Consider the following 25,929-nt stretch of genomic DNA (forward strand, 5'->3'; position numbering starts at 1 on the left):
TACAGGGGACAGGAATATGGAAGCAAATGGTAGGAGCCATTTTGAACAATTGTTATAATTATTAGTGTGCCTTCCGCGATTTACATCTAAAGGGTGATCGTTAAACAAAATTTGAAGTAGGCGTTGAAATATCAGAAGTATGTCTTGGATAAATTCATCTATCAGTTTCTCATCTAAATGCTTGATGGTAAACAACAAAAAATAGCTTAATCCACGCCCTACGTGTTAAGACCTGCGTCTTATAAAATCTAGATCAACGTGGCAACATCGCCATCCACCCGTTGAGCGTTATTTTTATTATGTTTTTGTTTATGTTTAAGTTTAAAAAGTAAAGCAGACCCCTTTCCAAGACACTTATCACCATTCATTTCGAAAATGGCTGGTTACTTGCTTTGTCTCGTTGTTGTTCGTTTCGATCGATGTTGCTTTTACACGTACACTATTTTTTAATATCCACAAACATCACCTACAGTTAAAAGGGTTGTTGGTTATTTATTTACATAAAAGTCTTTGCGACTGCGAACTCAAGATTGTCCGAATGGGAATATCCAGTCCACGCATAATTTGGCGGCCATTTACTGCAGTTCTTTTTTAATTATCACCAGTCATTATCTTGCCCTACGATCGTTTTAATAATATAGTAGATGAGCATAATTAATGAAATTAAATTATATCGAAACCTATACCAAGTCAGTACTTTTGCAAATTTACTAATTAAATCTACATAATCTGAGGATAAACTGAGATTCTGAAAGCACCATTTTCTGCCAGATGACTATGACAGAAATGACATGACAACAGTTTTGCTGTTTGGTCCCTTAAGTGGTAAATAAGGGATGTTTACAAGAGCAAAGGGGTGAAAATCCGATGGGGCGTAAAAATTTGCTTCCGTCTTCCCTTATTTACCATGAGTTTAAAAAATACAGCTACACCTTAGTTACGAGCAACCAAAAATTTCTTTTGATTGAAACGCCTTAAACAAATAAAACGTCCTGAAAGGTAGGTAATGTTAATCATTTATTCTTTTAATTACCGATTGTTAAATCGATATGGTTATAGGATAGCTAGGTGTAAGCTCGGTTAAACAATTGGAAAGGCGCCAAATTTAAAATCGATGTGAAAAGAGATGAATTTTGAAGGGGCAAACAATGGTTTTGAGTACAGAGTGGTCTCAAGTGGAAGTTATAGATCTCGTTAATGATGGTTCTGGACTAGGTAATGTATTAATGTTGGAATTATATGACATAACAAGACCAACTTAAGTTTCCAATTGTAAAGGCCTCAATAAATACATTTCCTTTAATTTTTATAATTTACTAAACTACAGTCAGCTTTAAGATCTATTTATAAAATAACTTTTGTTCTCATTAGTCATTTACTGGTGATTTATTTTCTTCTTTCAACACTATGATTTTATATATTGCCTTGCTCCATTATCTCAACAGCAAGGGAACAATGTAACCACAGATTTAAAACAACCTTTATGGTGTATCAGTTTGTGAGACCTTTGATTTTTACTTAAAAATTTTACTTCATGGATAACATTGTTAAAGACAAACAAAATACATGGAAACCTTAATGGGTGATACCAAATAATAAGTACTTAGATGCTGTTATTTCCTTAACAGGATTTGGAATTGTTGGAGGAAGAAGCACAGGTGTTGTGATTAAGTCCATTCTCCCTGGTGGTATTGCTGATAAAGATAGCCGCCTGCAAAGTGGAGATCACATTTTGCAAATTGGTGAAGTTAATCTTAGGGGTTTCTCAGCAGAGCAAGTTGCTTCAGTTTTACGCCAAGCTGGACCTCAAGTAAGTGCTCAATTATTTATTAGTGCCTGCAATTGAAATGTTGAACATTTCAATTCAATAAATAAAACAAAATTTATAATTATTGGATATAAAGTAACACTATGGCAAGATGCTACTTCTAGCTCACACATTCATGTGGAAATGCTACTTGGCTACACCCTCTTAAAGAAATTTTTTAATTGAAATTTTAATTAAGTTGCTTGTAGTGTGGCCAGGTCTCTCAGCTTTATCCAGAGAGGAATGCTTGAAATTGAAATGAGGTTGATTGAAATGTACTTTTTAAACTCAAAGCAGCTTTTGGTAAATTAAAGTGTTAGCTATTAAAAATTTGAAATATGAATCTCTCATTGAGCGTTCTTGGAGCCATGAGTTGAAAACACATAAATTAAATATTTCAGGTTAGAATGGTGGTGGCCAGACCAGTCGAACCAACAACAGTAGACTTTGAAACATATCGCTATAACGCACCAATTGTCCCAACAAGGATTTTGACAGATCCTGAGGAACTTGACAGACAGTTGCTTCAGAACAGTTATTCAGCTCTGCTTAACATTAAAAAAGAGTCAACGCCAACAGAGGATAAGAGCAAAATCAGCATCTGCACAAAGTCGGACATTATTTCCGAGACCCTCGAGAATAACTTGGGGGTTATAGAAAACGGCTTTAATGATAACGAGGAAATAGAGATTTTGAGGAAAGTTAAAAGTGTAGATATATGCGAGATTGTTAAATACAATAACAATAATAATAACTATAATAGGTAAGATGAAAAAGAAAGATTAAATTTTGCTTTGTATACAGACAGCTCCAAATTCCATATACTACAAATTCTATACTTAAGTAATTTCAACAAAATGTTGAATTGGAATAGATAAAACTGATTTTTTTTAAATAATGGCACTTGGTATTTTAAGACACCAGTATGTGGGTTTTTTTTAAAATTTTTTAAATTGTTTTTGTAGTAACATAAGTACCCCAAAACGTGATTCTTCAGTTGAAAGTGAGAGTCCTGTTAGTACTAGTCATATAATTGTTACCCCAGTTGATTTGGAGTATGAGATTCCTGAAACAGAACGATATTCTGTCATTCTTACCAAAAATGACACTGGATTAGGAATTACTGTTGCGGGTTAGTTAAACCATACATTTAAATGATCGTAGATTTATTAGTGGCGACTTTTAGGTTACGTTTGTGAACGGGAGGATCTGAATGGCATTTTCATAAAAAAACTTACTGAAGGTTCAGAGGCTTTTAAATGCGAATTAATTGATGTAAACGATAGAATAATTGAGGTCGATGGCATATCACTGGTGGATTTAACCAATCATGAGGCCGTGAAGGTACTAAAGGAGACAGGGAATGTGGTTCAATTAACTTTTGAAAGGTTTTAACCCTACACATAACCAATATTACTTTTCATTTAATTTTGTTTTAAAATTTTAGATATTTAAGGGGACCAAAATTCGAGCAGTTGCAAGAAGCATTAGCCAGTCACGAGAGAAGGGAAAGGAGCCCTCCATCACCCTCTGTGAAAACGCTTACTTGGATTCCTGTTGACAATACTGAGGTTCGGAACCATGACTTCATGAAGTTTTCATTTGTTAAATGATTGTTTATATTTTTCAGGAAATCTCCGCTATAGAACCTGAATGTGACTCAGTGGATTCTGTTTACAGTGAAGTGCTTTATGAGCAAACAACTGAAGCAAGGGAGATCTTCATTGAAGAAAATTTTGAAGCTAACCTTGAGGATGATCTGGTTACTTCAATAAAATTAAAATGGGAGGGACTTTTAGGAAAAGATGCTAATATTGTGGTGGCAAATTTGACAAAGTTGAAAGGTAAATTCAGGTTAATACCAATCAATTAACTGGATAATTTTTGTTTCTGAAGTAGTTTTTCATTTTTTGAATTAATTTCCTAATTAATTGCTGTGGGAATCTAAATTCTGTTTCGTCGCAACTGAAAAGCTCCTTTGCAGGAAAATAATAATGTTATTTTGTTTAGTAACTGATATATGTAATCAAAAATTCTATGTGAATCAAGATTAACTCCTCAATGACTCTGATCAAAGCTAAGTTTTAAGACAATTTTATTTTATTCATTTTGAATTGGAGAATTTCTTAATAATTAAATTAATTATAAATTAATTAAAAAATTAAAGGAACATATGTTTATAGGTTTAGGCATTAGTTTAGAAGGTACCGTTGACGTGGAATGTGGTGTGGAGTTACGACCAAGACACTACATTAGGTAAATATATAATACATGTTTAAATCTATTGTTAGGTATTGCTAGTTCCTCGTACAGTATGCTTCAAAGTTAATGCTCAGTGGGATTGCTTTTCTAATGAAGTTGGAAAGTTTTAGATAATCATCCCTTCATTCAAATTTCTTAATGTTAATCTAGGTTATAAAAATTTAACGTTTTAGATCGATTCTCCCTGAAGGCCCAGTAGGCCAAAATGGCAAACTAAGTCCAGGTGATGAAATCCTCGAGGTCAATGGTCAAAAATTAGTGGGCATTCCTCATGTTGATGTCGTTAAAATACTTAGAGAACTTCCGAGTACTGTAAGACTTGTTTGTTCAAGAAAGCAATTTGAAAATAGGTGCAAATAACGTTTTCTGAAAATTTGATAAGTAGTTTTAAAAACATGTTTTAATTTTAGGGTAATAAATACATCGCAAGACCGGGAAGCGTTTGAACAAAGAAACATATTGGGTGGTAGTTTAAAAAATTTACTCCCGCAACCGGATCAACGTTTAGTTAAAGCGTTGAGTGATACGAGTTTGCACACTTCAAGCACAGTTACTGGTAAAATAATATTAATTTCCTTTGATATATGGAATTGATATGTTTTCTTTGTCTTTAGTTACCGACGAATCGAATAATCTGAAAAAAGAAAAGTCTCGCTCACTAGAAATGACCAACGTTGCAATGTGGAGTCAAGACGTAGAGTATGTAGAATTGTTAAAAGGGGATAAAGGGCTTGGTTTCTCCATATTGGATTATCAGGATCCAGTAGATCCTAAGTCTACAGTTATAGTTGTCAGGAGTTTGGTGCCCAATGGACCAGCAGAAGTAAATGGGAGAATTACTCCTGGTAAGTTTTTGTTTTTCATTTCTAATTTTTTTAATAATTGAATTACATTGCAACATACAATAAGTTCAGTATTATATGTTAATAATTATATTTAATCAAGTATTAAATAGTGTTTGCCAATTTGAAAAATAATTATATGCAAAATACTATTACGGAAACGACTTTCTTCAGTCTAGTATTTTCGTCCATTTATTTTTCAGGCGATCGGCTCATAAGCGTAAACGACCAACTAATTAAAAACTTTACCCTGGACCAAGCAGTTCAGGCACTGAAAGGAACAGTGTCGGGGATTGTCAAACTTGGAATATCAAAGCCATTGCCTTGTTCAAGACAAAGCGCATCCGTGAGTAACACGTAGCTTTTTTAAGGCTCTATTTATTATTACACACTATAAAGAAACTTCGCCGTAAATTGAGTGAATTGTAATTACAATTTTGTAGAATTGATTAGTGGTATAGCCACTTTTGTTAATTGATTAATTGATGTTTTTCTGTCCATTTTGGGAGGAGTAATTTTTGTTTACACAGGTAGCCTAACAGTTGTTTTTGAAAGTATATTAAGTGAAAGTAAAGTTTGCCACTGTAATGAATTAATAGACGGAGAGGTTAAGGTAGGTATCAAATTACCTTACTCTAAAGGAGTGTTCCAGATGATCAGTTCAATCAAAATGTAATTTTAAAATTTATAGTTTCCTTACATTACAAATATTTGTGTGTAGAATTAGAATGAGAACCAAAAATTTAATCAAGCTATAGGTTTTTACTGTAAAAAGAGGAATTGTAACTAGTTCACGGAATTGCATCTTATTCACCATAAGAAGTATTGCAAAAACATTCATTCGATTTTGACGTATTTGCTAAAGCAGATATAAGGATGTTACAGCATATTTTAAAGGATTTACTATAGATTATTTTTGTGTGTAGTCTTGTTTTCAATTATTCCATTTGTTAATATTCTTGACATTTCACATGTCGTAACTTGAACAAAGAATGGGACGAATACATTCCCAACTTATGCTACAAAGTTATTCGTGGTGGTTGAACATGATGTGTGTAGAGAATCCTACTTTAATTTGAAATAATTTTTGTGACTATATAGTATAGTAGATTCTTAAATCTCTCTTTCAATTAATTCTGCCCATCGATTAATTGCATTTAAATCCTCAGTTGGATCTTTTAAACGTGAGTAAATATTATTGCAAGATTCTAAACAAAACTTATTTAAAACTGCAATAAAACTTGTGTGTTCAAAAAACAAGCCTGGGATTTTAGAAAGGATTTAGCAGTCGCTTCAAAAGAAGATTAGATGGATATGATAGGTAAGTTCGTTCAAAGATGCGTAAGTGTTTGAAATTTAATTTTAATCTCAAAAAGGAAATCATATTCGAAAAAAATATCAAGGATAAGAAAAATTGTGTTTTTAGTTGTAATCGACATAATTTTATTGCATAATTGAATTAGGTAAAAATCTACTGGGCGTTACAATGTTTTTGTAAAATTCCGAGAAACTAGCCTCGTGGGCACTCCCCTGAAATTCCTGCATCGACTATGATACTATGAAAGCGAAAAAATGTAATTAAATCGACATAAGCATTTAACAAAAAATAGCGATAATTAAAAAAGGGGTAAAAAATCCGTCATAACATAGTATTACAAGAAAATGAAAAAATGTACTATTAATGTTTCCATATATTTTTATTATTTACATTAATACCCTTGCCAAATTGTCAAGAAAAAGGAAAAGAAATTCTTAATACTTTCATGAAAGAAATTTATATCATATTATTTATAAGAATGTAAAAAAACTTGGTGGCAAGTCTGCAAAAAGAAACAAACGTTAAGTAAATAAGAAAAGAACGATGTTGGGCGATCCCATAAAATATGCATATACAATACTGACAGAGTACAACTTCGAAACAAAACACAGAGTTAGAAAAAGAATGGCATATGTTTATAGGTTGAATAGGAAGAATTTAGCAAAAAGAAAATAATGAAAGAAATTTATATAAAGAAAATCCGATTTTTATTATAATTTCCGAAGAAAGAGAATTTTCCATGTTAGAAAATGACGAGCTATTAGAGGATCTGATGGCTATTTTCTTGAAATACTTTGTCGGTCGCAAAATCTGAAATCTAACTATGCTAGTCAATAGTTAAATAGTTCATCCACCATGAATCATTATGTAGAATTTGTAAGAGCACGTTAGCTTCCTTAGATTAAAACTTCTATAGTTTTAATTTGAATCTAATTTACAAAAAAAACCCGAGTTTCTTTACTTTTTATCTTGTCTGTTTTTTATTTATTAATCTGTGATATTATTTATACTAGGTGTTGTTTTTATTAACTCTGTGATACTCATTATATTGTTAATTTTTCTTTTCGGAAGTTTTAAGTTTGGATTGATATTAAAAGAAATAAACGTTATTGTTTAAATAAAAAATGCGAAATGCAAAACCAACGTATTTGCATCAAAAGGACCTTCAAATTTCCAGATACTCACTCTTACTAGATTAATTCGCTTTTAGGGATAGTTCAAAAGGATGGCAATTTTTAGTTTTGTCATTAAAATTGCTATTGATCTCATAAAATACTCAAACTAAAAATATTGTTAGCACAATCACTGCTGCCTTTTAGATTTACTTAGTGATAAAAATGTATACTTAATAAATGCTTGAAAGGCTTAGGTAAACGCTTTCAAGCCACATACGTTGTAAAGTAGAAGTAAATACTTCATATATGTATAGGTCGTCTAGTGCAAAAACCGATGTACGATATAACGCTGAAGTTTAGCGGTGTTACCGGTTGTATGATTAATTCGTTATTTTTTATGCTGCAACTACTCGCTATAAATGTCAAAATTGATATGCAAACTATGAAATTTAATAAAAATGATAAACATACTTGTCTGACGGCATTCACTGGCAACAAAGGGCCGTTGTTCCTTTCCCGTTGAAAATACTCTATTAAGAAAGCAACGAGCTTCTTACACCGGCTATTTAATTGCTTTGGCATATCGAAAAACACTAATAATAAGCATGGAGTATATTTACATTACCTTATGTTCTTAAAAGAACAGTTTATGGTAAAGAAGTCACCAGTAAAGCGGGAACTTTGATAGAATACGGCGAAAAATTGGATGATTTTAAATAAACACAGCCGTCACAACAAAATGAAATGGCGGAATGGGGAAGGCGTAATTTGCAACCGAACTACACGATAATTTTGGCGACACCGCATTCTGTTGCCAACATTGTTAATAAAAATTTTATTATTTACGTTTCTGTTAGGTTTAAATATGTTACTAACCGTTAACGAGCAGATCACCTTTAGATCCAAGTACTACTTGTAGTTCATCCAGATAATTATTATGTACCTACCGTAGACGAATTCCACGTTAATAACTTTTCGTATTTTGAACGTCAGTGTTGGTAATGAAATTACATGGTTTATGACGTGCATCGGTTCTTGTACTGGACGATCTACAGGTAGGTATACATTTAGGTTTAAAGGGGCACAATATTCGTAATTCCATGGGTGCTCCATTTAACTTAAGACATTCAATTATCTGGAAAAAGAAAAAAGTTTCCAATCAATGTTGCAATTTGCGGAATTAAATTTTAGAGAAAATAAAGGCGAAGTTTACAACAGATTCGGCAGTGTATTTACCCTTGTATATTTTTGCTTTTCTGTATAAGTACAGATATTTAGCAACGGACATAGTACTATACTGGCATTTAATGCGCATTATCCTAAGAAGAATTGCTCACATGTTCACAAGTTATTAACTCTGTCTAAAAATTAAAATCAATTAATTTTAAGCGGGTTACTACAAGTTTGAAACTTTTTTCTTTAAAATTAATAATTCACCGGCTGTTTGTCTTAAGTTAATCGACCACCTTTACTTAGTCATGTTGAATTGATATATGGCAGGATAAAATATGTAGCCAATAAAAGTTTTGCACTGCCATAATACGTTGATTCCATTTAAATAACTAAAGTTGTTAGGGTGTAGGGACGAATATGATGTAAATCTCTTGATAAAATTATCAAAAACTTACGTTTGATAAAAAGGCAAATCGATGATGGTTATGGTCAGTTCCTTTAATTCTATTATTGTTATATTGGTGATAAAATTAGCAACGCAACTCTAATTTGACCCTAAACAATTCCGCATTTTCCAGACAGTTTCATAACAGCATCAATCATTCTGCTGGCTCCTTAAATTACTCGGATATTGCGGTTATTTGGATCATTGATTGGGCTGTATTTGTGAACTATTTCTAATACCTAAATCACGTAGCTCTAATTTAGTAAAAATGTAACAAAGTAAGCAGAGGCCTTAGAATTTCTTTCACTTCTTCTTAGACGTTAAAACACATCGTGAAATCTTTTACAAACGTAGTATTGAGTGGTTGTGTATTTATCATAAGAACATGTGTATCTGCACCTTAGACCTTTTTGGTAGAATTTTGCTAGCTTTGCATAAATAAAGCGAAATTCAATTTAACAATTTTAATTATTAGGGTTTAGATCCCTTACGTTAAATAGATGTTGCCGGACAATTTTACAGCTTCCAAAATAGCCTCATTAGGTTTCTTGCAATAAGGTACCATCGGATTTAATTTCCGATAGTTTCTCGAAGATTATATACGTAAAAATTACAAATCATGCAGTAAGTAATGTTTGGTGTTATAATTTGCTGTGATCATATAATGTTCCTTTTTGTTACATTCGTCGAGTTATTGTGTTGGAAATATTATGTGTTTTTGAATAGATTTTTGTCACTTAAAGATGATTTTAATTCCTATAAACCTATGCCATTATCTATCTTCTCCTCGTAACGTTGTTTTAACCTATATATAGCAATGAAATTCAAGCATTGGGATCTTAGAAGTCTTAATTCCCGATTCCTGTTTTTTCTGGTCCAGTTAAAGCTTCACGTATATAGTAAGAGTCTTTGAGAAGTGAACTATGTATTTGACATAGAACTGCATTAAGTGAGCTATCGAAAGATCCTTTAGTATTTCTAGTTTTAAGAGGAAATGCCATCGCTAATCGAATGCCGTGCCAGGACACTATCCAATATCTGGAATTAAAACTGTATAAAGAGCTGACCTGGGACCTGTATGGAAGGGCTGTCGCTGCCAAGGCCAGCTATGGCCTCACTATACCCCTTTCTTAACAGGAGAAGCCACATGTCAGTCGATGGGATACTGGGACACACACAGAGAGAGAAATACTTAAATATCTCGGGAAAGGATTACCGGATTTTATAAATTATTCGCATTTTAAATACCAAGTAGGATTTGATATTTTAGTTAGAAAAAACATAAATTTTCAGTCATACCCTGAAAATTTCATTATTTAAAACGAGCCCTCTAAACCACCAAAAAGTGTCCGGTCTAAAAAATCCTACTGTGTGTGCCATTTGCAATTTAAAGATTGATTTTTATTGCTGCTTAAACCGCAAATACTAAAAAATCGTTCGGTAGTTAATTTAATGCAGTTATATGCATAATACATAGTCTGAAAAAGGCATTTGAATTGGTTGGTAAACAAAAAAGTTAATAGGGAGAGACCACCCGGTATATTTTAACAACTTGATTTCATTTCTGTAAGTTTTGGAGTAAATCTTAAAACACACGAATAATTTTTTCCTGTTTTCTAAATGTATTAAATCAACATTCCGTACAAAATACGATAGCTTTCATTATTACATTAAGTAAATAAAAATAAATACCTAAAATACTTAAAAAATGGTTGGAACGGTATTTATTTTCGGTATAGATATAAGTTTGTGCAACAGCACGCGGTTATTAGTTTATGTTCCCTGCAACTGTTGGCGTGCAAGAAACTACAGTCGGCGAATTGGCACTGGTATGGAAGTTTATCTGCAACAAATGTAACTAATTTTCATTTTACATTATTTCAGTATTAGTACAGTAAGTAAAGTTTAAGCTACGGTTTCCTAGGAAAGCGATGCCGCAATATAACGGCCGCTATAAAACGTTGCAGGTGCATAAGCACGCTCATGATTGAATCGGGAAGTATTATTAACGCAATATTGCCGTAGTGTTTTAAGCTTAAAATTTTAAAACTAGGATGACACTTACCGTACGGATTATTCGGATTATGACAACAGCAGGAATCGTGAAAGAGTTTCTCGCTGCAATAGCCGTAAACGGAGGAATCACAGACTGGACATCGTCTCTTCAGAGCGCTATTGCCATCAAATGAACTACCTCCTAATGAACTGCCTTCAAAAGTATTTCCGAATGGGGTGTAAGCTGAACTATAAGGCTGGCGTATTCCTAGGGCATTGGATAATCCCAAAAAGGTATTATAAGGAGACTGGAGTGGGTTACCGCCGAAGGGCGAGGGATCAATGGCATTATTGTAAATGGCTATTTGAAGAAATTACAAGTTATTTGAAAAAAAATATATATATATGTATATGCTTTAAGATAAACAGGGTGTTGGGGAATAACGGCCACAAAACTTTACGAGTAGCAAGATTTGTATTGCCAAATCTAGTCTTAACTGGCGGGTCCAAAATTCATTGGCATCGACCACACGAATCAAAGTTGGACAGACCTGGACAATTAAAATATCCAAGTGTGTGTAAATGTATATTAAGGAAATCTTAAAATTTTGTTATGTTATTTGTTAATTTATTTGTTATTATACATTTCTTACACAAGCAGTTTATATTTATTATGTAGGTACTCGATAAAGCATCTATATACTTTTATAGCTCTAAACATTTTCATGTTCTAATAAATATATTGATCCGCAAAAAGGTCGTAGTTCCTTAAATTAATGTAATATCGTACCTTACCACCCCTAAAATTTTGTCGGTTTTATTGGACAACACCCTGTAATGTAGATATAACAATATTTCAAAATTACCTAATTTAAGTTACGTATGATAGTGGTACTTACTAGTAGCTTCAGCCATGTAACAACAAACCACAACAACAATATATTGATAAATGTAATTAATATTTACAGCCATAATTTTTACTATAATGCACTGCACATCAGCTCTTTTCAATTTGAAAGATTGTAACAAATGGCTTATGCGAACTGAAGAAGTCGCCATTTAAGGCGTTCGAGAATTTGCATCTCATCTAACTGTATCTTCGTACGTTGAACGCCCATTTTCATTTATTTCTTTTGGTTTTTGGTCTCAATTTCACGCGGTCCATCGCATTTTAATCTACTGGAAACTTTATTACAAAGTTATTTAAATTGAATAACGGGATAGATTTAATTGGTTTTCGGTAACTTAAAAGGATCTTGAAACGATGATATAACAAATTAGGGACTTTTCGCCGACGTTCTAGGAACAGAAGCTTGTTTGCGATAGAAATTATTTAAAATGTTACTATTAGTAGTTTTTTTGGATATCTTTATTATTCATTTTAAAGGTGTTTATGATTTTTACCAACTTGTGTGGTTATTTAGTGGAAACTCAACGCTCTCTTCCTCGTTTTTGTGCTCCTCTGTACATAATGGATATAATTAAGATAGCCATACGTCTCTTGAAAACCGTTGAAAATCCTGTAATATCCCCCCGAAATGTGTGCTTGTAATTAAGGGCCAAATTGTTAAAGTGTTGTTAACTTTAACATCGAGGTAGTTAAATATTCATTTACTGTTTAACATCTTTATGAGAGTAGATTACAGTTAAAATAGTCGCTTGACATATTATATTAATTAATAACTTGGTCTTTAAGTCTCTTAAAATGCCCAATATCTTCTATCCATTTCTACTTCTTCACTTCCCATTATAATATTATGAACATATTTTTGCTCAGGTCCTTAATACCCACTGACCCCACTTTTAAACTGGAGGTATTTACATTATATTTATAATAGCTTAACGCTGCTACACTCTTAACACCATTAAGATTATATTCAATCTCTTCTTCAAAATGATACTATGAAATGTATGCCACTCTAAAACCAATAAAACTTATCTAAAAACAACAGTTAGGATACTAAAGATCCTTTGTTTATTTTCCTTTTGGAACGTGGTGTTAAATACACCAATAGTTGCTTAGCACAGAAAATGAATAGACAAATGTTCCTAAGTTTCGCCATTCTTTTAAGTCTTCTTCTTGGAGTTTATTCCTCCAATTTATCCAGACGTCCTAGAACTGTAAGAGGTAAGACCATGAGGATTGCTGTATAAAACCCCAAATTTACAGAATTTTGATAATAAAGACATGCTTTATATTTGTCATTATAATGTTGCCCAATTTTAGCTACTTTACGCACTATTGGCTTAGGTCCCTGGTGTGTGGGTTGCCCTGACCATTTTTGCGACGATGATCTGAATATTATACAAGGATATTGTTGTGGATGTGCTGGAATTTTTGGTAAGTTGAGAATTTATTGATAATAAAAAATGTTTAATTAATATTTTGATAATGAACTGTTTGATTGCTAGTAAAAAATATTAAGCCTTCATTCATATTTTTATTGTAGATAATCTACCAATCACATGCCTTTCATCCCTAAAGTGCCCATTGAATATCTATCAGTTATGCTCCCGTTATGAGTACATGATGTACTGTTGCTGCTAAATGTGGGTTTTTAATAACAGCGAAACATCGATTATTCATATAAGAATTTCCTAATAAATACGGCCCAGTTTTGGTTAAATGCGGCACTAATGAATTATGCAGATGAAACTGCATTTCCAGAAAATGCCCCCTTTCTATTACGTTAAAATAAAATAGTATAAATGTTTAAATCTACTAAAGGTACCTATGTGTATGCATAATAAAACTTAAAGTATCGTTCATTTATGCAATATGTTTTGAAGGCGTCTTAGCAAGCCATTCAATTTATTTCACAGTACTTTCCGTTGATGTCCCCAAATGATTAATTCGAAACCGGTGACTCGCCAACACTGGAGGTAGTAAGATTGTCAACTAATCTGCACTCTACGCAAACACAATCTGTTCATCTGTTTCTCAAGATATTTTCCGTAACTATAAAACACCCTATACATAGGGTGAATCCAGTCATTATCAGTTACTAATGTCAATTGTAGATTGATGATGATTACAGATTAAGGGTGACGATAGAAAAAGCCACATGTTACGTAATCATTTATGCACCTATACAAACAGCAATTTTACTTTAAAGCTTTTATTGTCAAGAAATAAATATTAATAATTCAACATGAAATATAATGCCTCTTACTAGCTACCTGCTTTAATATATAAGACTAAAATCCTTAATACTTTTTATCAATAGCTCAAAAAATATGTGAAAGCATATCAAGCAGCATTATTTTTGCAAATATTGAAATGCTAAAATCAGACATTTATTCATTAGAAAGCCATATAAATATTGTATACTGCCACTTTATTAGCTAGGTAGGTATCTATGTATGTTACAAAACAGCAAGATCTAAACCAAGTGGACTGCAATATTTTTGTTGTTTGTGGAAATAAACCACTTGGTTTTATATAAAAATGTGACTTTTGTGCTTTTTAGATACATATACAAATTATATTTATACTATAATAATTATACTTACAACACTTAAGGCCAGTAATACTAAGGCGAACATTCTGCTTAGACTTATCACGGATTGAGTACCACTATATCCATATTTTTCCTTCCCTGTAAATAATTTTAAAAATTAGTTCGAAGATTGCGAAAAATTTACTCACATTTTTGTAACAAATATTTATCACAGCAGCAAATCCTTAAGCGGGTGTAGCGACTGCAATCCACGGCAACCGTGGAACACAGTTGAGTTCCAAGGTAACATGTGTGCGGTATGTATGGAAAAATTTCTGAAAATGGGGCATAATAAATTCTTTAAATTTCCAACCTTAAACCTACCCAACACCCTTCCGTCCCCTTTACAAATTTTGCAGAAGAGTTGGACGCCAATTTCAATGTAAAAATCACATACTAATTTCTTGTATTGTTTCGCCCTACCAGAAGTTTTTAAGGTTTTGAATTTTAAATTTGATACGAAAATTCTCGTAGTACTTTTACTTTGGTCAGGAATTTAGAATCTCACAAGCGACTGCTCGACTTCTAGAGATATTTTTAATTTTGCCTAGTTATGCAGTATGGACATAACTTATTTCACATACAGCAGAATGAATCACAATGGTTGACCGGTTATGACATAACCGCCAGTGAATTGATAAAGATTTAGTTGGTACTATAAAATTACGGTATCAACCAATTGGACGTGGTTTGCCTGAGTAACTATCATTAATTATTTGCAGGACCTGTCTTCGAATCACCTTTAATGTATTCTTACCGTGAATTAGGCGGAATATCAAGAATGGACTGGTAGGTATACCTGGTGTTAGTCACATAGCTTCACACACGATATATTTAATTTACGTATACAGCATGTATCTTTTGTATTTTGACTGGTGTGGAAAATCTGGTAATATATTTGATTCCTTATAAAATGGTGTTTTATAATATGTTAGTATGAGAAAAATTTGTAGCCAAATTACCTAGTTGAATAGAAGATTTATTTTCTGTGAGAGACGGTTTAAGTTTAAAATTTATATCATTTACGCAGAAGTGGGTAGAATGAACATGAAGGAAGTAATAAAATTGCAATTACGTAATATTAATTAACTCTATAAACATTTCAGAAATATTGTCGTGGCATGGCAATAAAATATGCATGAATGCGCCGTCCATGAATGCATATCACGACAACATGTCATATGAAATTAATTAAAGCATTTTATTTTGATCTAATTCTTCTTTTAACCGGTCGACTTTTATGATCAAGAATGATTATACGCTCAATATGCCGATGATTAAGTCACATCAATTGTGTGACAAAGATCGATGAAAGGAAAAAATTATCTAAATATAAAATTGAAAGAACATGATCCTCGATTGGGATTTTCAGTACTAACCCTGGTTTAAATTTAGAAAAGGTGATCTTCGACCTGCTTATTCCAGGATTTCTAATAAGATTACTTTCAAAATATGTTTTCTTATTTGGAAATATGCAAATGTTAAAAATAAGTCATTTCTTCGCTCGATGAAAAAATCTTTTAATTTTATACTTTCGTAATTTATTAAGTATTTCGTTCACTTATTAAGTAGTTATTCGCATTAATAATGCATTTTAAAACGGGGATTCCCCCAAACAATTCGCCATTTCAGCGTTATTATATCTAATAAGTGACGAGATTATTTAGACATGCAGCTGATGCAATTTCCAGTAGTTAAAACATATTTTTACCCGTATCACTACATGTGCTAATAGTTTTAAAAACAAGCCTAAAATGACAATTAAGGAATTAACCTTAATTAACTGTGATCATCAGTAATTAAGCTCTGTCACGAACGCTTTATTGTTCTTTTTACGCGGCTTTTACACGGTTTAGCGAAACTTACTGATATAGTATTATAACACTAACGTGGTTTTTAAGTGAAAAAAATGTAAATAACCTCAACGTAAATAATAATATTATGAGTCACAAAGCTATATTGAATAGAAGGTCTATTTGTTGTGGAAATAGTTTAAGTTTGGAATTTTTTGTGTTTACTTAAAAGTAGGTAACAAAATTGCAAACTGGTAATTTAAAGGCAAATCTCCTTTGTGGCCATTCCCTTGACTGCAATTGATTACTATACAGTGATACAAAAAAGTCTCCGTACAGTTACTTGTCATAAGAATACATAGAGGTTTAAAATCAAGAAAAACACTTTATTAGCAAAATATGGAACAATTTAACAAAAGGAATATTTCTTGGTCCATCGACAATGATTTCCGCTCTAAACGTTCCCACAAATGCTCAATCGGATTTAGATCCAGCGATTGAGGTGGATGATTTAAAGTGCTCTTAACGTTGTATAACAGCCATTCTTTTGCTAAAAGACCTTTCAATGTCCAACTTTTTCGCACTAACCTTGAGATTTGTTTTTAAAATACTCACATACACTTTGCAGTCCATTATCTCATCTACAAAACATAGATTTCCCACCCCTGCTGCCGACATGCAACCCCAAACCACATAATGCTTCCGCTCCGTGTTCGACCGTTGCAGATAAGTTTTTAATTTGAAGCTCAGTATTGGGTTCTCTCCACACTTTTTCTTTGCCATCCTACTCATGAATATTATACTTACTCCCATCGCTGAAAATGATGTTCCAGAAGTCCTGGTGCTTATTTAAATGCTCTTTAACATATTTCAATCGCTTTATTCGCTTTCGAAATAAACGGTTTTTTGCGGGTGAGTCTGGCTTTAGAACCATTGCGGCTTATCACATTCAGAACTGTTCCGTCACTGCAGTTTAGATTTAAGTATTTTTTAAAATTTTTATTGATTTTTCAATTATTTTTAGATTTTCCTTAATCTAACGTATGATATACTGTTCCTTTTGCGCTTTCACAGTCTTTGGGCATCCAGTTCTTGGTCTTGTTTTTATCGTACCATGTTTTCCACAGCGTTCGATTGTGTATTGCACTGTTGACTTAATTCTCTTCACCATATTTCCTACTTTAGCCATTGAATGGCTGTCACAATACAATTGGATGATTAATTGCCTCAAATCGCCATCAATTTCAATGTAGGTAGATAGAGAATGAACTGAGCATTTGATTTTTAAATGTGAAAGTGTTTGCTTTCACTGGCTCACTTTTCAAAAAAATTAATTTCCTCAATTATCTGCTTTGTTTGGTGAGTGTGATTCATGCTCAATTTGAATCTCCATCCATCTGTAATAATCAATTGCAACCAATTGAATAGCCGCAAAGGAGATTTGCTTGAAAATTTCCATTTTGTAATTTTATTAGTTACTTTGTATTTACCATATCTTCTGCAAAAACCCAAAAAAGTCCAAATATAAACAAAATTCTACGCTGAATTCAATTTTTTGAGATTCGGCGAAATTTAGTAGATGAGCACTTAAGACCTTGCTTACCATGGTACCTTCTATCACAACAACAATGATCACTGATGAGGTCCGAGCTTGTGCAGTAATGCTTTTCTTCTTTGGTACATTCTTGACAGCCTGCAGGTACGTTAACTGGAAGATAATAACGTTTGACATAATGCGATTTTTCATCAAGAATGTTGTATTTAAACAGCTACGCCAATAAAAGAATTTAATGGCAAATAATCCTGAAAGCAATTTAACCTCTTAATGGACTTAATCAAGCTCTCTATTCTGGATGCAAATATTTATACACACGAGGTGAAGCCTCTGTTTAAAATTAGTCGGTTCAATGAGGATTTCAAGAAGGTATTTCAAGTACCTCATTAAAAAAGTTATTATTGGTCTAGTCGTTCATGTGAAACATCTATTGATAAGTTGATGTAAGAGGCGTAGAAGGAGTGGGCCCTCAAAAATGTTTTTATTGTGTTATTTAGGTATTAGGTCAGCTGTAATAGAAATGCGTAGTAGCAATGCCGAAAAAACCTTCAGCTGACCAAAGCTTATTATATTCATATAATAGAAATTCTATATTGCAAAATTACATGACTAATACAAGCGTTTTTACCTTCATACGTACTCTTTTTTCCGAAAAAACTAAATTGCGTTATGCTTATTTAACTCACATAAAACTCAATTTTAGACATTATTACTACAAAGACCGATTGGTAGTAATCTAAATCGCCACATAATGGCTTTTTATTGTCTATTTGCGATGAAGCTAATGAAGTGTAGAATGAATTCAATTTTTTAGCAGAAAAACACGACAATCGCTTTGACCTTGTGACAATTTTCATTTATTTACTGTAAATTGAACTACTGGAATGGCAAATTATGTTGTGAAATGAAACATTATTACCTATTTTCGAACATTTGTGCGTGTAGTGTTCGCCACTATTTTATAGACTGTAAAAATCTTGGCCGGATATGTTAAGTATAACGAAGATACATTTAGCAGAATTTTGTTGGAATTTTCCATAATTTCGAATAAAAACGTTCGCAAATGAGGAAATTGAAATCCAATCAAACCTAAATTCTGTCCAAGTCTGAATCCCCCGAAACTTTGACAAAAGGCTCAGAAACGAATCATTTAAATAAGCTTGAACCAACCTGAAACTTTTCAACCAAAAAACGTTTAATTTTTTTTTTCAATTCTAAGATAAAATTCTTAACACAGGAAACTCATGGTCTAGACGAGGGCAATAATGTACATATTTGTTTATTAAATTTTAATATCACTGTAAAATATAATATGTCCCAACTTACTTGAATTTAAATCGGTACATAAAGCAACGTTCCGAGCTTGGGTGGCTGATATTTCATGTTCTATAATGTATTCCTCATACTTGATTCGCTTCACATCATCCATGTCTTTATCAATAGCAGGATTTGCCACGGTGATAATAGCAACGCAGGAAAGTAGGAAAATGATTAAGTTGAAGTAGGAAATTGACGTCATTTTTCATCTTGGGGATTGTTGAGAACGACTGAACCTGGGGGAAAAATGTAATTAAAAAATGGGTATTAAGCGAAAAATATGAAATGAAATAAAAATGAAATTGTAACATTGTACCTATTTTATATCGTAAAAATGGTAATCCACGCCTCCTTAATATGAATAAGTTGGGAAGTCAATCAAGCTTAAATGTGGTCGTAAACTGATTTTGTTTAAAAGGAGGTACTGAAAGGAAGCAGTAACCCTCTTAAGGTCAGCTTAGGCTCCTTCAAATAAAAAGTATAATGCCAGAAATGTAAATCCAAAATTAACTTAAGGTCAAAAGAAAAAACTAATGAATTACGTTATTGATTAGAAAAACATCCTTCAAACAAGAGTTGTTAACAGCAAAGGCGAATTATGGTATTAAATTATGCAAACATGATAGGTGAAGTTTCCATATAAAATCCTTGACAAACAGTTTTTTATAAAAATTCTTTACTTTTTGAGAGCTAGTTAACTTAAAATATCTAATTGACAAATACGTGATAATTACATCTACCTTCAGATTTAGCTCTAATTGCCACAGGGGCCACACGTTTTCTCTCTTTATCGCGTTTAAGTAAGACTACCATTTTTAATAAAAATTGTGAAATGGGTGCAAAGTTGATTGAAAAACAGCGAAAATACATGTTATACAGCACATTTTTCTAATAAATTACCTAAAATTTTCCATGTATGAGTTATAATCAGAGGACAATTATAACACATGGAGCAAATGCTACGTAGTTGGGAGAATTTTTATAATTTTTTTTCACAGAAAATAATTAAAAAAAAGGCCAAGACTACTTTTATGATTATTTAACAATGAAATACCTAATTTTTAGTGTAGAATATTTGGTGAATGACTTTCTCAGAATTAAATTCCATAAAAATTTAATCAGTAACGGAAATCATATTTGCCACATGGTAAGGAGTGTACTATAACGTCCTATCATCTTCCACCTTTCGAAGTCCATGTACAATTTCGTCATTCATGTATCTATTGACATTAAACAAACATTTCAAAGAGAAATTTCATACAAATAACTTTACAATCAGTTATTCAGGTAATTAGTGCATAAGTTAAATATTAACATGCAAAGGATTTCATGGAAGTGAGGAAATATTTTTCTATTTAATAATAAATGCGTAAACACTTTAAGAAAAAATAAAAGGAAAGATAAAGACATTTATGAAATTTCAACATATTTTGGAAAATATCGACAGCACTGTCCAGTTGGAAACATTTTTTATTAAAAGCTTAAAATTCCGGAAATTTGCTTTAATTTAACCGGCCTGGCCGCTGCGCCTTTTTTTAAACACTACGTTTCTTTTCTCTTACACTCGGTTAACCAGAAAGTCGATGACTGAAGGTTTAGGTCACGCAACTAGCAGCTAAAAAAAGAACAATCTATCTAAAACACACATAACAAATGTTCATATTTTTTAATTTTTCATTTGAATGAAGTGATAATTTTACATCGCAAAGATTTAATGGAGCACGGGTATAGGCCCGTAAAAATTTTATTAAGACACGATGATGATTGTTAATTTCTATCGACAGAATCTCAAAATCGAATTGAAATGAGGAAACTATGAATAGATTCTCGAAGTTTAAGAACAGAAAATTCGAGTCATAAAAAGCCGATCAATATGTTATTTTGCTATTCCTGATTTCTGGATTTCAGTAAAATTATTCCTTATGTAAGGAAAAGTTCGTCCCGTGTCCGCATAAGAAATCTTAAATTTGAGCAAAGCCGGAAACAAACTGAAGGGCAACCCAACGACAAATGTTTCTACTTCTTGGCTTCATCAGGCATGTGCATGCGCAAAATAGTTACACACACATCATGCAGCGCATCCAAACACACTTGCGCGCGTATGCCCTCCCTAGTAATGCTTCGTTTACAAAATACAGGGTGTTAAACTTTTTTTAAAAAATCGCATATTTTGGAATTTCTCGGACACCGTTTAAGATATTATAATGAAATTTTTGCGTGATTATCTCCCATCCAAACCGATTCTAATCAAGCAAAAAATTTGACTTTGACGTAAACAGTGACGTATGCACCGACGTTCGCCTATATACTTTTGATTAAAAAAATGTTACATCGCTGCCTTTTTTAAAATGAAAATAAAAAAGATTGTTTACTTTGATTAGAAAGTTTTTGTTTGATTCTTAAAGTACATAGTCTAGCATGAGCAACCCTGTATTTCAACGCCTACTGGAAGTTTTTTTAATGATCACCCTTTATATAGCCATTCTCTTTTTGATAATATCCCAAGCTCATTTTATTCACCCCCTGCACAAAACGTAAATTTGATGAATCATTTAGAATTATTCAGGAAACGATTCTAATGGCATCTGCTACTACTGCATAATGCCTCATTTTGATCATCAATAGCGAAGCAAATAACAAAGACTCTAAAGATCGAATTGATTTCTTATTTGTAACGAGTATCAAACTGCATAAGATGGTCAATTAAAAAAAGCAAAAACAATGCAAAAATGCGCTACTCACAACGCTGATTAGAAGAAAGTCATTCAACTTGAACCTCGATTAGCACTGCATGTGCCCACTGACCCTCATCGTTAAACGAATCGACCTTTTTCAGTGTTAATTGAAAGGAGATAATAATTTACATGACCAACAACCACGTTTATCATTGAAAGAACTTTACTAAAGAATAGATAAAAAAATGGTGGGAAATGCGTTACTGGAAATTCATATATCCTTTAAGCCACGACATGGTTGCGATTATTGATGAAGTCCCAAAATGTTGAATCAATAGATATAAGTGGTTTTGTTCAAATGCAGGGTTGTTAGGGTGAACAACCCCTAAATTTGATGCATAAAAAACTGAAAGGGCTAAAGTACGTGAACCGACTATACCTATATGCATGCCCTTTTGTGAGCTTTGAATGGAGTGGAACTAAAGTAGAAAACAGGTTGGCCGTAAAAAGGAAATTCAATGCACTTCGAAAAAGGGGACGACATGTTCATAAGTAAATCGAATATAACACGTACTTACATGAGCAACTGCCTCACATTTTACTTTTAGACACATACCTTCCCATGATTAATAAATAAAGACTCTTCACACTTAAAACGTTATCAGAAAACAAACTGTTATCAGCAAATAAAACACCCCGTTTTCAAGATAAGTAAAGATGCTTTTGTTAAATGTTTATTATTGAAAAAGAATAATGTGAGCAAAAAATGAATTAACTGCCAATCGATAAGAGCTAGGCAAATAATAGCCGGATAATTGGTTTAAGGTAAATGGTTGTTTAGGTGTAGATGCGATTTCATGGTGGTATTGAACCGTGTCTAAGTGAAACCGCAATAAGGTTGATTATGATTCATTGAGGAAATCTTTTGTATTGAATATTTAGCTAATTAGCATTGAAGTTTAGAGGGTAGAGTTAATTGTTATTACCCTAAGTAGTTTGAAGAACAAAGTATAAAGGGCGCAAGGGATCACTTTAACACATATTATTTTAATAGTTTTATAGCAATTTTCCATGATTATTACGAAAATTGCAGTGCATATTGGCCTTTACACTTTAACTTCATTAATATGGTTTTTAATTTAACTTTCATTAAATCTAATTAACTTTTCTTAGCTTAAACTCGCATTACGTGATTAAATTTCGTTCACGAAGAAGCAGCATCTAGCATCGATTTTGATGAACCACGTTTCATGCAATTCAAATGTGTTTAGAAGCGGGTATATTGCTCCTAGGAGAATGGATTTTAACATTTTTAGATGAGAATCTATTAGCATTGCATTACTTTACAGCTCCTTATGGATCATTCTAGTGTGTCAAAAAGATCGCATTTTAAGTCAACTTTGAGACCATTTCCTTCTAATGTTTAGGCTTTTTTGCTTCACTCCGATATTCACGAAAAAAGGAGTTATGGGCTCCTGAACAAAATTAATATTTTTTTTTAATTTAAATTAGTTTTTTTTTAAAATTTAGGCAAGGAATCGAAGCGAATAAAAAGTGAATTGTATTGCGATATTTTTGTTGGATTTTGTGGATAAAAATGAAAAACCACGGATTTCTTGTTTCAAAATTCGTCTATTTTCCTTTCAAGCAGTCCGAAAGTTAATTGGTCTTTTCAACTCTGAATTTAGACTAGACGAGACTAAAAAAATGTATCTTTCCTGCTCCATACACGCGCCGAACCTGTGTATTTACAAAACTTAGAATGACGAAGTGTATATTAATGTTTGTTTATTCATCAATCTTGAGGAAGTGATACTCCATAAATATTGCTTTATAAAAGGGTATTATCCAACAATTTTTAAGCGCTATCCATAGAGGTTTCCATAATTTAAGAAAAAACAGTGCATGCTTGTTCCACCCTATTTGCAACGATAATGCGTTTAGCAAAAAGAATGTGATGCTATTTTTAAGCAATGGACCTACAATAATTAATAAAATATTCTAATCTAAAAATCTCACAACCTACTTGCGATATCAAAGAACTCTCCAGGATTTGTGCCCTTTTTACACGGTTTTCCTCAAATCCTCTTGAAGCACTACACGTATGAGTAATTCTTTGAATTTCTTTTCGCTTTATAGAACCCCCATGTTAATTATGCAGCTTAAGCAATTACATTCACAATCAACCCCCAAGGTTTATTATGAAATTAAATTTATCACTTTTCGCTCCACTATGCCGGCCAAAGTGCTCAGAGGCGGACTGGACAGTTGAAATCTTCCACAATAACCGGAGAGATATTCAGTGATTTAGTTCGTTTAGTTTAGATATTCGGTGAACTAGTTGCCCACACATATTTCATAAATACATAGTGCTAAAAAGGGTTTCTGTAATTTGAAAAAACGTGGATTTGAAGCTAGAAAAAGCACACCACCAGCACGGGTCGTACACCATCAGTTTTCAATCATTAGAACCAACTTGAAAAATAATCAGGGTAGTACTGAAGACAGTCAAAAAATCGAAACATCTAGTGGAAAATCGTCGAGAAATCGAGAGAATAACAAAAAGCAGATAAAAAAAATCCGGCCGGAATTTTGAAATTTTGTGAGAGCCCCCGGGAGCAATGTACACCGTGGATATTCGTAAAAATTGAACTTCACAATTATTAACTTCATGCGGGAAAATAAGGGCACATCAAAAGGGGTCAAAAAAGCGAAAATGCTAACAATACGGAAAAAGTTGCTATTTTTACTACTTAAAATTCCTAGTAAAAAATGCGGCACGCCACTGATTACCGCGGGCAATAATAGCTGTTCGACGGCCCTGCGTTGGGAAATCCTAGCGATAGGGGAATAACGAAATTTTTCTTAAAGTCAAACTTACCAAACTTTGAACAGCTAAGGGCGTCCAAAGAAACCAAGCGCGCCACTGACTTTCGAGAATATCAAAAATTAATAATTTTTGATAGTTTGTGTGTTGATTTAAAAATATCAGGGCCGTACTAACGTACAATTCAAAATCGCCAAAATGCGATTTGGAAAATTGTCGCTGTACATTTCGACAATTTGCGGAAATTCCCCATATTGCACTTGCCAATGAAAAGCGTTGGTACTAACCGTAAAACAACAAAACTGCTCAAAAACTCACGTCCCGCTCACATATTCCCCACAAAATCATACGCAGATTTCATCGTCAAACTGATTCCGCAAACTTTAATTCTACGACGCTATGGGCGTCTGGACGCCGCCGAATCGAGCGCGCATTCGTCGCGTCTCCAATAGAAACAATCGGAAATCGACCACTTGGACAATCGATGTTCGGTCGGTGTACGCACTCACAACGGGTCACAATGCAATGGAAGTGATACAAGTTCAATGTGATCATGCGAAGTGGGCAAAGTTACTTTGCTGCCTACTTTACCGCTTTAGCAAGTGCGCGTTAATGCGTGACTCACGATAACGTATGTGAGGCAAGGGCGGAAAAGCTGTAGAACTTTTCTTGGGTTACACTACTTTCTGGGAAACTAGGCCGCGAAACTTAGCTAGTTCTAAGTAGTGCGGTTTATTGCGTGTTTTATAAAACGTGACGAAAGCTCTGACACTGGAAGTTATAAAAAATCATTACGTTAGGCGGATTGGGTTGATAAGTCGCCGAAAAAATTTTGAAGACTTCGACACTTGAGGTGTTGACGCCTATGCCGGGAGTGAACCTAAGAGAGTGTACCGGTAACGTCTGCATCTCATAACTGCCTAATGGCTATGTGATCGTGAGAGAGCGCAATGGGTGATTTACACATATTAGATTTAATAATCAGAACTACAACTTATAATGGGGTCCATTTCTGAGGCTCAACCATGAGGATCCTATTAACCGCATGACACACGAGTTCGGTTAAATTGGGGCAGAGTTGCGCAGTTTGGGATCAGAAATGTTCTATTTCAAAATTTAAAAAATTCCGAAAGCTTTCCGACTCATTCGAAAGAAACTGAAATTTTGGAAAAATGTTTCTACTTTTTCCTCACTTCGACGCTTTATCAATGCAACGTTTGCCTCCCGTACAACGTGACGATGTCACAGTTAAAATCCGACATTTCAATTTTCGGCAACCATAATTAACTTAGTTTTTTCTTGCAG

The 25,929-nt window shown here is 33.1% G+C and overlaps 2 protein-coding genes across 3 annotated transcripts; one reads left to right on the forward strand and one right to left on the reverse strand.

Moving 5' to 3' along the window:
* The first annotated feature begins 816 nt into the window (after positions 1-816).
* On the forward strand, positions 817-9,704 carry LOC136419655 (patj homolog). Its single transcript, XM_066406165.1, has 13 exons — positions 817-999; positions 1,060-1,215; positions 1,629-1,810; positions 2,209-2,570; positions 2,773-2,939; positions 2,994-3,195; positions 3,255-3,378; positions 3,438-3,651; positions 3,991-4,063; positions 4,243-4,419; positions 4,480-4,625; positions 4,684-4,914; positions 5,115-9,704. The coding sequence occupies exons 2-13, from the start codon at positions 1,149-1,151 to the stop codon at positions 5,270-5,272; spliced, it is 2,103 nt and encodes a 700-aa protein (XP_066262262.1). The 5' UTR covers positions 817-999; positions 1,060-1,148; the 3' UTR covers positions 5,273-9,704.
* Positions 9,705-10,565: 861 nt separating this feature from the next.
* LOC136419676 (uncharacterized) lies at positions 10,566-25,257 on the reverse strand. 2 transcript variants are annotated; one of them, XM_066406200.1, is made up of 5 exons: positions 24,912-25,257; positions 19,132-19,358; positions 17,854-17,958; positions 11,028-11,318; positions 10,580-10,805 (listed from the first exon to the last, which is right to left on the reverse strand). In XM_066406200.1, the coding sequence occupies exons 2-5, from the start codon at positions 19,322-19,324 to the stop codon at positions 10,687-10,689; spliced, it is 708 nt and encodes a 235-aa protein (XP_066262297.1). In that variant the 5' UTR covers positions 19,325-19,358; positions 24,912-25,257; the 3' UTR covers positions 10,580-10,686. The 2 variants fall into 2 exon arrangements, with proteins under 2 accessions (XP_066262298.1, XP_066262297.1); XM_066406201.1 differs by lacking the exons at positions 17,854-17,958; positions 19,132-19,358; positions 24,912-25,257 and adding an exon at positions 11,857-12,228 and having other exon boundaries at positions 10,566-10,805.
* Positions 25,258-25,929: the final 672 nt, after the last annotated feature.

Source organism: Euwallacea similis, chromosome 3 (genome assembly GCF_039881205.1).
Source record: "Euwallacea similis isolate ESF13 chromosome 3, ESF131.1, whole genome shotgun sequence".
NCBI classification, from domain to species: Eukaryota; Metazoa; Arthropoda; class Insecta; order Coleoptera; family Curculionidae; genus Euwallacea; species Euwallacea similis.

Bases quoted from the DNA above. Each gene is read 5' to 3' on its own strand.
- LOC136419655 (XM_066406165.1), top strand. From the start codon at position 1,149: ATGGTTTTGAGTACAGAGTGGTCTCAAGTGGAAGTTATAGATCTCGTT. The intron at 2,940-2,993 runs GTTAGTTAAACC...GGCGACTTTTAG, and splicing joins ATTAGGAATTACTGTTGCGG to GTTACGTTTGTGAACGGGAG. The intron at 4,064-4,242 runs GTAAATATATAA...TTAACGTTTTAG, and splicing joins CGACCAAGACACTACATTAG to ATCGATTCTCCCTGAAGGCC.
- LOC136419676 (XM_066406200.1), bottom strand. From the start codon at position 19,324: ATGACGTCAATTTCCTACTTCAACTTAATCATTTTCCTACTTTCCTGC. The intron at 17,959-19,131 runs GTAAGTTGGGAC...ATTATCTTCCAG, and splicing joins ATGTACCGATTTAAATTCAA to TTAACGTACCTGCAGGCTGT. The intron at 10,806-11,027 runs GTAAGTGTCATC...CATTTGTTGCAG, and splicing joins TAATCCGAATAATCCGTACG to ATAAACTTCCATACCAGTGC.